The sequence below is a fragment of the Pituophis catenifer genome, unplaced genomic scaffold (assembly GCF_029215685.1).
Source record: "Pituophis catenifer annectens isolate HBS135680 unplaced genomic scaffold, rPitCat1.0.hap2 SCAF_2, whole genome shotgun sequence".
In the NCBI taxonomy this organism is placed as follows: Eukaryota; Metazoa; Chordata; class Lepidosauria; order Squamata; family Colubridae; genus Pituophis; species Pituophis catenifer.
In genome coordinates this window covers 189,364,159-189,376,683 of record NW_027256882.1, presented here as the reverse complement: position 1 = coordinate 189,376,683, position 12,525 = coordinate 189,364,159, and the positions used below count along the sequence as shown (strand labels likewise).

At 36.0% G+C, this 12,525-nt stretch overlaps 1 protein-coding gene across 4 annotated transcripts in view; it reads left to right on the top strand.

Annotated features, from left to right (window-relative positions):
* The first annotated feature begins 4,558 nt into the window (after nucleotides 1-4,558).
* Nucleotides 4,559-12,525, top strand: part of POPDC2 (popeye domain cAMP effector 2) — a 48,242-nt gene continuing 40,275 nt past the window's right edge. For 3 of the 4 annotated variants that reach the window (XM_070938368.1, XM_070938366.1, XM_070938367.1), the window contains exon 1: nucleotides 4,559-5,334. In XM_070938368.1, the coding sequence (XP_070794469.1) occupies nucleotides 4,844-5,334 (491 nt within the window). In that variant the 5' untranslated portion in view covers nucleotides 4,559-4,843. The remainder of the gene's footprint in view (nucleotides 5,335-12,525) is intronic. The other variant, XM_070938369.1, reaches the window with a different exon arrangement.

The following is a 12,525-nucleotide window of genomic DNA, read 5'->3' as shown; positions in this document are numbered from 1 at the left end:
TTTTTTGTATATTTCTAATTTTTAACCAATTATACCAATTATTCCATATTTTATAATAGTCTGATTCTTCTTTTTCTTGTAATTCTTTGGTTAACCTATCCATTTCAGTGCATTCTAAAATTTTCCCTATTACTTCTGTTTCACTTGGTATTTTTTCTTGTTTCCAATTTCTTGTGTAGGTTATTCTTGCAGCAGTTAATATATGAATTGTAAGATATTTGATATCCTTAGGGTATGATTTGTTAAATATTCCTAATAAAAACATTTCTGGTTCTTTTTCAATCTGTGTTTTTGTTATTTGTTCCAACCATTTTTTGATGTTAGACCAAAATTTCTTTGCTGCCGGGCACGTCCACCATAAATGATAGAAAGTCCCTTGTGCCTTTTTGCACTTCCAACAAATTGGGCTATTTTTAGGTTGTATTTTTGCCAATCTGGTTGGAGACATATGCCACCGATAAAACATTTTCAGTTGATTTTCCTTGTACGCCGTTGCTTTCATTAACTTTAGGTTTACCTGCCAGAACTTTTCCCATTTTTCCAAAGGTATTGTGTGTTTGATATTTTTAGCCCACTTAATCATCGTTTCTTTGACTGTCTCTTCTTCCAATTTATAGCGTAGGAGAAATTTATAAATTCTACTAATTAATTTATTTTCTGAATCTAATATAATTTTATCTATTTCTTGTTTTTGATTATAAATTTCATATATTTTTATATGCTCTCTATATTTGGATTGTATTTGAGTGTAAGTCCACCAGTCTATTCCTCTGTGTAAATCTATCTCCAATTGTTGTTTTGTCTTTAGTTTGCCTTGATAGTCAATTATATCTTTATATCTAATTATTTTTGTCTTATCTGTTAAATTTGGGTGTCTGATTGATTCAGCCGGTGCTAGCCAATTTGGTATCTTCATATAATGTTGTTTTTTAATTTTAAGCCAAATTTGTAATAATGAGTTCCTTATTGTATGTGTTTTAAAATATGAATGTGTTTTGTATTTCTCATCCCACATAAAGGAGTGCCAGCCAGTTTGAAGTTCGTGTCCCTCAATTGTTAAAGTTCTAGAGTCCTTTAATTCTATCCAATCTTTGACCCACGATAGTACTGCTGCTTGGTAGTATATCTCCCAGTCAGGGAGTGCAGCTCCTCCTCTATCTTTTGTATCCTGAAGCAGTTTAAATTTTATTCGTGGCCTTTTCCCTTGCCAAATAAATTTAGATGTTATTTTATTCAGCTTTTCAAAAAACGGTTTATCTATTTTAATTGGGGTGACCTGAAACAAATATAAAAATTTAGGTAATATAATCATTTTGATGGCCGAAATTCTTCCTAGGAATGAAATGTGTAAATTTTCCCATTTTTCTAAGTCTTTCTTTGTTTGTTCTAGTAATTTATCATAATTGTTTTCTTTAATTGCTGATGTTCTTGTAGATAAGCAGATTCCTAGATATTTTATTTTTTTTGTTGTTTGGATTTGTATATTATCGATCAAATCTTTTGTTTGGATTTCCGTAAGGTTTTTAACAATTAGCTTCGATTTACTTTTATTAATTTTTAGTCCAGCCACTTCTCCAAATTCTTCTATTTTTTGGAACAAATTAGGTATAGATTCCATAGGATTTTCTGTCAAAAACACTAAGTCATCAGCAAAGGCTTGAACTTTGTATTCTTCTCTATTAATCCTTAAACCTTCAATTCCTTGATCTTCTCTAATTTTTTTCAACAGGGTTTCCAATGATAGAATATATAGTAAGGGGGAAAGTGGACAGCCTTGTCTGACTCCTTTTGTTATATTAAATTTGTCTGTTATGTCATCATTCATAATTATCCTTGCTGATTGCTTGGTATAGATTTCTGCTATAATTTTCCCAAATTTTTCCCCAATTTGCATATTTTGTAGTTGTTCAATCATAAATTTCCAATTTTGGTTATCGAAGGCCTTTTGGGCGTCAAGAAAAACCAACACTGCCTGCTTCTCCGGGTGTGATTCATAGTATTCTAAAGCATTAAGTATTATTCTCATGTTGTTCTTTATTTGGCGTCCCGGCAGAAATCCATTTTGGTCTGGGTGTATATATGTATTTAATACTAATTTAATTCTTTCTGCCAAGATTGCTGCAAATATTTTGTAATCGGCATTCAATAATGAAATAGGTCTATAGTTTTGTATTAACTGGGGATCTGTGTCTTCTTTTGGAATGAGTGTTATTATGGCTTCTGTCCATGAATTTGGTATCTTAGCTTTCTCCATAGCTTCATTATATAATCGCAACATATTCTCTCCCAATACTTCTTGCATTGTTTTATATATTTCTACCGGTAGCCCGTCGGGACCCGGTGTTTTATTGTTTTTTTGCTTTTTCAGTACTTCATCTAGTTCTAATTTGGTTATTGGCCTATTGAGAGTAATTCTTTGTTCTTCTGTGATTTTTGGCATTCCTGATTTCTCTATGTACTGTTTTATTTTATCTTCCTCTATTTTCCCCTGATTATATAGATTCGCATAAAATTTCTTAATAATATCTTTTTTGGCCTCTTTACTATGTTGAATTTCTCCTTTATCATCCTTCAATTGGTATATCATTCTTTTTTTCTGTTCTTTTTTCAGTTTATAGGCTAGCCATCTGCCCGTTTTATTTGCGTGCTCGAAATAGTTTTGTTTCGCCATTTTTATTTTTTGGGCTAGTTCTATTTGGTTTATCAAATTCAATTTATGCTTAATCATTTCCCATTCTTCTCTTATTGTTTTGTTCTGGGGCTTTTCCTGGAGTTTTTGTTCTATTTGTTTTAGGTCTTTCTCTAATTTCTCTAATTGTTTTTTCTTCTCTTTATTCTTTTTCCTCGTATATGCTATTGCTAGGCCCCTTATATATGCTTTTAAAGTATCCCATGTGTTTTGTAAAGAGGTTTCCTCTATTTTATTTATCTGAAAGAATATTTTTACTTCCTTTTCTAACATCAAATTAAATTCTTTTTCTTTACATAATCTTTGGTTCATTGTCCATCTCTTACGTCTTCTTTCCCCTTTCCGGTTTATGAATAGTGGATTGTGGTCTGCCCATTGGTTTGTGCCTATCTCAATTTTTTCTACTTCTGTTTTGATACTTGGGGTCATCCATGCCATGTCCAGTCTTGACCAGGAGTTATGCGGATGGGAGTAAAAGGTGTATTGGGCCTCTTCTTCATGTGTTTCCCTCCATATGTCTGCCAAGTTTAATTCTTCAGCCATAGTAAAGAATTCTTTTGGAAGTATTTCTTTTTTCTTTTGTTTTTTTTCCCAGTTTTGTAGTCTTTCTTTGCATCTACTATTGCATTATAATCCCCTATTACACAAATATCATCATATTCTAATTCTGCTAATTTTATATGTAGGTCTTTAAAAAAAACCTGTAGTTTTTGGTTAGGTGCATAAATCCCTACAATTAACATTTTCCTTTTCCTATTTCTAATTCAACCATCACCACTCTACCTTGCTCATCGGTATAAACTAGTTTAGATTGTATTTTTTCTTTTACGTAAATCACTACTCCTTTTTTCTTTTTTGGGGCCAGAGATAATCCCGCAGCACAGCTGTGATCTTGGGAACCTTTTTAAACCTTTTTAAAGCATTTTTTTTACTACCAATTTGGGTGAATAGGTAGTAAAAAGTAAAATAAAGGCTCGGACGATCACAGCTGTGCCACGCGATCGTCTGAGCCTTTTTTTTTTACTTTTTAAAAGCATTTTTTACTACTTATTCTCCAAAACCGGTAGTTAAAAATGCTTTAAAAAGTTTTAAAAAAAAGTTCTGACGATTGCACGTCGCTTGGCTGATTGTTGGAACTTTTTTTTTTACATTTTTTTACTACCAGTTCGGCGAATTAGTCACATTTTTACTACCAGTTCGGGTGAACCGATCTGAACAGGTAACATTTCACCCCTGCTATAATCCCTTAATTTGGGGTCTGAGCTGGATGAAGCTGAGCGTTTACTGGTTGGATGCCCTTCCTGACCCCACACAGAGTTAGCAGGAGATATTTTTCATTTGTGCCCTAGGAGAGAAATATTTGCCACTAGTTAGAATTTAACTCTCAAGCTTCCGAGTGGGAGGTGAGAGTCTTCACCATTAGGCCACCATACTACTCTTTCTGTATGATTGTATATCATACTATAAAGATACTTATTTAAATCCTTTTTAGTCTCTTAATTTATTGCTTTTAGTTGTCCTAGTTCTCCTCCTCCTCTATGTAAAAATACTCTTTGGTGATAAAGTATATCTGAGAATAAACTGAAAACTCTGTGCAGTATTCACTAACAATACTCTGTAATCTAGTTCTCAGGGTTATGTTAAGTGGCAAATGTCTGGCTGCTCTCTCTTCCAGTTCTAGCCTTTGCTGCTTGGATTTCAATTCCAAACATGGTTATCTATGTAGCGCCTCTCTCTTCTTTCCATGCCTTAGTGCTATACATTCCAAATTAAACACTAGTGCCCTCTGCTTGTCTTCCCCACCCCTTTAACCCTCCCTGCTGCTCTTTCACTGTGTCTATTTTAATTTATCTCAAGGCAGGGGAGAAAACAAGCGGCAAACTCTTAGCTACTCTTGATTTTTCCACTCCAGTTCTCAAAAGGCACTTCCGGGATAGAATTTCTCATGCTTCTACAAGTTCATCAACAAGGTCTCAAATCCCATCAAGAACGCTGGGTATTGCAATTTGTGGAAGAGAACTTCAGGAGTTGTTGATGCAAATATATAACTTCAGAAATGTTCCTCTAAAATCTCCATAGAAGTATAGGTATAGGAATTGGTTTCTGTGTATTCCATTAATTTCAAAGTGAGTTAGGTGTAGAAGTTACAGGAAAATGAATGAAGAAAACACACTTTTGGATCGGATAATTTTTAATCCGGTTTTGTGTGAGAACTGGAAATACATTATGGAAGGAGCAGCCTATCACCTCGCTAGTTTGTTCCTCCTCCTTGGCTATATGGGAGGTAGTGGAACCTTTGGTGCCATCTATATTTTTGGGTTGTTGTTCATTGGCTTTCTATGCTCTGTCGTATGGGGATGGCTCAACGCTTGTGGATTAGACATTATCATTTGGAATGTACTTTTATTTCTGATCTGCTTGTTTCAGCTAGCACATTTAATTTACCAACTCCGTAAAGACACTTTTTCTGAAGAATTTGATCTCCTGTACAAACAAATTTGCCAGCCTTTGCAAGTGCCTCTCCAAACTTATAAAGAAATAATCAAGTGCTGTGAAGAACAGGTCTTGCCTTTGGCCAAAGATCAAACCTATGCTGTGGAGGGCAAGACATCCATAGATCGTTTGTCCTTCTTGCTGTCTGGCAGGTAGGTCTCTCTTTCTCCTGAAAATATCCCTGGTGATAGTGGTGCTTTTGAACACTACTAAGTGGTTTCAAAGGGTAGAGAGGCATAGGAAATGCATGCTTTGCTCTTTCTCACATTATGGAAGAAAACCCTGTTTTTTCACCCCAATCTGCATCAGAGGAGTTGCATAAGAGTGTCATTATTTCTGAGATTTTGATAATGTCAGTCATCATTTTCAGTAGGTATTTATACAGACCAGAAACAAAGTTTAAGTGAAGGCCTTTAGCCCTCTTAACTTTAAAATATGAACATAAAATATAAAAGGAGGGTGATCAGTGGGAAAAAAAACTAATGGGCTAAGGCCAAATTGCTTCTCTGTTGCAAACCGACTCCTACAAATTTAGGAAGGTTAATATATTGTGGATATGGAAGGCAGAACATGGGTTTCCATCTACTGGTAGATACTGTGGTGATTTGCAATGCATTCTTAGTTATTTAACAACAATAGCAAGAACTTTATCTTCACCCTAAATTGTTAGTTAGAAAGACGATTAGCTTTATTTCAAGCTAAGAGTTCAAATAATTGTTGAGCTCAGAATTCTTTAATTCTATTTCCTGTATCTCTCTCCAGATTTTTTTTTTTTTGGGGGGGGGTCCGGGTTTTTAATAAAAAAGAAAGTAGACACTCCTGCCCTGATGACTGTTCACTACTATGTATAATCTTTGAAACTGAATATACTGTATATTATATATGAATATGGTATATGTTCACAAATGGCAGATTTTTTAAAAAAAGCTTTAAAAGTAATAGGTTTTATAGAATCATATTATTCAATGAGACATTTCTAAAGCAAATAACAAGAGAGATTGGCCCATATTAAATGCATGTCTGCACCTCTAATCCCTACTGCCACAGAGTATTGTATATTAGAAAAGACACAGCTTCTAAAATATTTTATATAAAATATAAAAGACCCCTTAAAAGAGGAGGTGGAGTTGCACTACAAGTAAAAGACCACTATACTGCTACAGAAATGCATGAAACCAAAGATGAAAACTAGAATGCATATGGGTCAATATAAAAGAAAAAAAGAATGACATTGCCATGATGATGGATAGAAAGAAATTATATATATATATATATATATATATATATCTTTTTTCTTTTTTCATAGGCTTTTATGTGCATATTCTTTCTAGCCAGGTTTTACCTATGTAAACTTAGTTGTTCTTCAGCCCTAGGTTCTGTGAAATCTCATTCACAAGTTCTTGGGCCCTTTTTCTGCTGCCAAACTGCAACTCTGTGTTGCTTCCTGGGAGACCCATTCTGCTGCCAAACTGCAACTCTGTGTTGCTTCCTGGGAGACCCAGATAGCTATTTCTACCTCTTAAGGCGTCATCAGTGGGCCACACCCACTTCCCAATTATCCTCCCTGTAAAAGGCATAATGTATCTTTTTTCTTTTTTCATAGGCTTTTATGTGCATATTCTTTCTAGCCAGGTTTTACCTATGTAAACTTAGTTGTTCTTCAGCCCTAGGTTCTGTGAAATCTCATTCACAAGTTCTTGGGCCCTTTTTCTGCTGCCAAACTGCAACTCTGTGTTGCTTCCTGGGAGACCCATTCTGCTGCCAAACTGCAACTCTGTGTTGCTTCCTGGGAGACCCAGATAGCTATTTCTACCTCTTAAGGCGTCATCAGTGGGCCACACCCACTTCCCAATTATCCTCCCTGTAAAAGGCATAATGTATCTTTTTTCTTTTTTCATAGGCTTTTATGTGCATATTCTTTCTAGCCAGGTTTTACCTATGTAAACTTAGTTGTTCTTCAGCCCTAGGTTCTGTGAAATCTCATTCACAAGTTCTTGGGCCCTTTTTCTGCTGCCAAACTGCAACTCTGTGTTGAAAAAAGAAAAAAGATACATTATGCCTTTTACAGGGAGGATAATTGGGAAGTGGGTGTGGCCCACTGATGACGCCTTAAGAGGTAGAAATAGCTATCTGGGTCTCCCAGGAAGCAACACAGAGTTGCAGTTTGGCAGCAGAATGGGTCTCCCAGGAAGCAACACAGAGTTGCAGTTTGGCAGCAGAAAAAGGGCCCAAGAACTTGTGAATGAGATTTCACAGAACCTAGGGCTGAAGAACAACTAAGTTTACATAGGTAAAACCTGGCTAGAAAGAATATGCACATAAAAGCCTATGAAAAAAGAAAAAAGATACATTATGCCTTTTACAGGGAGGATAATTGGGAAGTGGGTGTGGCCCACTGATGACGCCTTAAGAGGTAGAAATAGCTATCTGGGTCTCCCAGGAAGCAACACAGAGTTGCAGTTTGGCAGCAGAATGGGTCTCCCAGGAAGCAACACAGAGTTGCAGTTTGGCAGCAGAAAAAGGGCCCAAGAACTTGTGAATGAGATTTCACAGAACCTAGGGCTGAAGAACAACTAAGTTTACATAGGTAAAACCTGGCTAGAAAGAATATGCACATAAAAGCCTATGAAAAAAGAAAAAAGATACATTATGCCTTTTACAGGGAGGATAATTGGGAAGTGGGTGTGGCCCACTGATGACGCCTTAAGAGGTAGAAATAGCTATCTGGGTCTCCCAGGAAGCAACACAGAGTTGCAGTTTGGCAGCAGAATGGGTCTCCCAGGAAGCAACACAGAGTTGCAGTTTGGCAGCAGAAAAAGGGCCCAAGAACTTGTGAATGAGATTTCACAGAACCTAGGGCTGAAGAACAACTAAGTTTACATAGGTAAAACCTGGCTAGAAAGAATATGCATATATATATATATATATATATATATATATATATATATATATATATATATATATATGTTCTTTTTTTCTAATATAACGATGGCCTGATTAGAAATTTATAGAGGAAGAAATTAGAATACACACCCTTATATATTAGGATTAGTAATAGTGACCTGATTTAGTGGGAATATTAGCGGATATAATTCCCCCTTCTTTTTATATAATAAAATATAAGTAACAATTTGATGAGAAAACTAGAGGATGAATGATAGTATTACCATGTACGTTTATAACATCATTGGCATTAAAATGGAATATTGAAATATTGAATAATTGCCTTAAAAAATCATGTACATCAATGATTATGATTGATGTTTGTATCAAAATGAATTATACTCAGGGGCCACACTGTTCATGTATTGATTTTGTTGTATATTTAAAAATATTTTTTTTTAAAAAAAGATATACTTTTTGCTAACCAATTAACAAATATATGTAGGAAATAACAAATATACGTAGGAAACACACTACAATAGTAATGGGGGACTTCAATTACCCTGACATCAACTGGAAAACTAATTCTGCACCAAGTGAGAAATTGAATAGGTTCCTAACCAACCTAGCTGACAACTTTATTGTCCAAAAGATAGAGGAGGGAACTAGAGGGACAGCTATACTGGACCTAATTCTCATAAACAGAGAAGAAGTGATAGAGGGAGTTGAAACTGCAGGAACCTTGGGTGAGAGTGACCATGTCATACTGGAATTCAACATAATGCAAACACAAGCAATAAAACACAATCATACCAGAGTCTTAGATTTTAAAAGAGATGATTTTAACAAACTCAGAAAGAACTTGGGAAAGATTCCTTGGATGAAAATCCTAAAGGGGAAAGCTTGGGAAACTCTGAAAAATATTATCATAAAAGCCCAGACCAGCACAATACAACTGAAAAACAAAAATAAGAAATCCAAGAAGAAACCAGCATGGCTGCACAAAGATATCTCTGATAAACTAAAGGACAAAAAAGACAAGTACAAAAAATGGAGAGTGACACATAACTAAGGCAGAATATCAGCAGATAGCCAGAATCTGCAAAGATGAAGTCAGGAAAGCAAAGCTTCAGAAGAAAGAAAGACTTGTGACAATAGTCCAAGATAATAAAAAAAGTTTCTTTCAAGAAAACAAATCAAGGAAACAGTCAGTCCACTACAGAGAGAAAATGGCAAAGAAGTAACAGACAACAGAGAGAAAGCAGAGCTACTAACTCATTCTTTGCATTGGTCTTCATGCAAAAAGAAACTATAACCCAACCTACCAAAAACATAATTGTAAAAAACAGACTAGAAATAAAAGTTAAAATAAGCAAAAAAAAAAAAATAGTAAGAGAACACGTGTCTGAACTTGATAAATACAAATCACTGGGACCTGATGGATTACATCCCAGAGTTCTAAAGGAATTGACAGATGTCATCTCAGAACCATTGTACCATATCTTTCAAAACTCCTGGAGCACTGGGGAACTACCAGAGGACTGGAAAAGAGCTGATGTGGTTCCCACATCAAAAAAGGAAGAAAAAACAAAAACCCAGATCTAGGAAACTACAGACCAATCAGCCTAACATCAATACCCGGGAAGTTACTGTAAAAGATAATCATCTGCAAAAGAGGGAGGGAGGAGAAAAAAAGTGAAACTGTAAACTGCATCAATGTGCAAGATTGCATAGAGCACAACAGATAAAGCATTCATTTACAGTAACTATTTAAAACACCAAAAAACAATAATTGCAATATAACATTACTCTGGCTGAGGCAATTTCTCAACTTTTCTTACACACTTCTTACACACACGTATTACCATCTTACTTTTGTGATTTTTCATATGTTCTACATATACCTTCCATAACTCTTTAAAAAAGAGCTACCAACCCCATATACCCAAAACTATACCTTCAAACGTCATTGAAAATCTAGCAGTCACTGTTCCTGCTGTTGATGCAGCTTACAGTTTCACTTTTTTTCTCCTCCCTCCCTCCCTCTCTCTTTTGCAGATGCATCACACTTTTGGTTGTATGGAACTTTTGATCAATCAAAATGCCCAGCTCCTTTTTGTATACACTGTTCCTACTCAGTATGATTTTCTATTCCTCCTCCTAAAACTAAACTTTTCATTTTTCCCGCTAAAATGTAGGACTTTGCATTTCTCTCTGTTGAAATTAATCTTGTCAGTTTCTGCCTGGTGCTTCATTTGGTAAAGATCTTGAAAAGTCCTCTAAAGTATTTGTGTGGTCCATGGATTTTATAATCTCCTTTTCAAATCAAATCAAATCTATTACAATTCTAAGGCCAAATACAAGCCAATATCTATAAAGGTTCTATGCAAAACAGAAAAACAATAAATGCAATAGAATCTAAAAAAATTAAGAAAAAAGATGCTAAAATAAATGTAAATAAAATGCTACTATAAGAAGTTCCAAATCTAAGTAATGTTTTACATGGTAATGTACAAATAGTAGCAGAAAATTGGGTGATCTCACAGGTTATTTTCAAGTCCTTGTCCAAAAAAAGTAGCATTACATATCACTATAAATATCATTAAATATTTATATGACATTCTCTACCTGGAAATTTCTTCAAGACATGATATATAAAGGTCTGTCTAATGTTCTTATATAGGGAATATTTATTTTATTTTATTGTTTTATTTTATTTACAAATAACTCAAGACAGTGAATATATTCAACACATTTTCCTCCTATACACCTCACAACAACAACCTTGTGAGGTGGATTGGGCTGAGAGTGAGTGAGCAGGACTAGAACTCTCCACCTCCCACTTTCTAGCCCAGGGGTCACCAACCTTTCAGACCCTAGAGACCACTAAATTCATAATTTTAAATTCCGTGGACCACTAATATGATCTGCCTAATGAATGGCTGGGTGGGCATGGCAAGGTGGTCATGTGACTGGGTGGGCGTGGCCAACTCGATGTCACTCACATTGAGGGGTGCCTTTGCCAGCCTCTACTTGCCACTCCTCGCCTGCCCACCTAGGTTCCTTAGGGCCCCAATAGGAAGCAGTTGCTGGAGCATGAGAAAGAGTTGGCAAAACAGCTGGCTCAGTTCAAATTGGATCTGATCGAAAAGGAGGCTCAGCAGAAGCACCTCACTGAGGACTATGAGCATAGGCTTTCCAAGCAGAGGAAAGACCTGCAGGAGTGCAAGGCCAAGTGCCAGCGCCTGGAGGCTCAGTGGGCTGAGATGGTCAGCCAGTTCCAGACCATGATGCAGTCCCACTGGAACAAGGCCCTCCGGCTCTTTGCCACCAGCGGCACTTCCCTCCAGCCTTTGCCCAAAGCTCCACACCAAGAGGCTGAAGCAGACTCCAAGTTGGAATTTCTGCCCCCCTCCTACCCACACAAAAAGACCCAGAAGGGGGAGATTCTCTGCAGCAACACAAACATTCATTGCACGTATATGGCCCAGGGGCCGTAGTTTGAGGACCCCTGATTTAGTGCAATATAAAAAATGCAAATAACTTTTCTGCGGACCACCAAAATTTTCTCACAGACTACCAGTGGTCTACGGACCACCAGTTGGTGACCGCTGTTCTAGACTATTTCCTTAATGGTTAGCCCAAATTATCAAATTATCAGTGACATACGGTTTAGAGAGCTTTTATTGAAGAATGACCATGAGGACATGACCAAAGGTGCAGAGGAGCAACCAAGATGGCATCCAAGATGGCAAAGTATTTATTTCCTTTTCTAACACCTCATCAAAGTCATTTATAAATATTTTGAATGATGTAGGGCCTAGAATGCAACACTTCCCTTCAGCTTAATACAAGGCTATTGATATTCAATTCTTGGTTTTGATTATTCAGATATCTGAGAGTAGCTTAATTGGGTCCATTTTTGGATTCTTTATTAAGATAAGATAAAATATTGAATGCTTTGCTAGTATCAAGGTCTACTCTTCTGTTGTATCCCCACAGTCAAATACCTTGTTCTTGAAATCTCCATGCTGGCTCCTATTAAGCAATGTGTTGTTTTGTAAATGCTTGGGAACAAAATGCTTAATAATCTGTCCAGTTCTCTCCTGTATAAACATCAAATTGACCCATCTATAATTGCCTCAGTGATTTTCTTTTCATTTTTGAAGACAGGAATGCTGGCCTTTCTCCGATCCCCTAACACTACACCAGGGGTGGGCAATTGTTTTGGCTCGGGGGCCACTTTGTGGAAGTGGAGGTTAGCGGAGGGTCACACCTTTTAAAATGATTGCATTCATTAGTTAACTTTGCATTTCAGAAAAGTATAAATTGTATCATAAAAATCAATAAATATAAATTAAATAAAATAGTGGTAGTTTTATTCAATTTATTTATTGTGATAATTTTATATCATCCATAGCTGCAAGCACATTTAATTTTAGAATCAGTTTAATGAGATA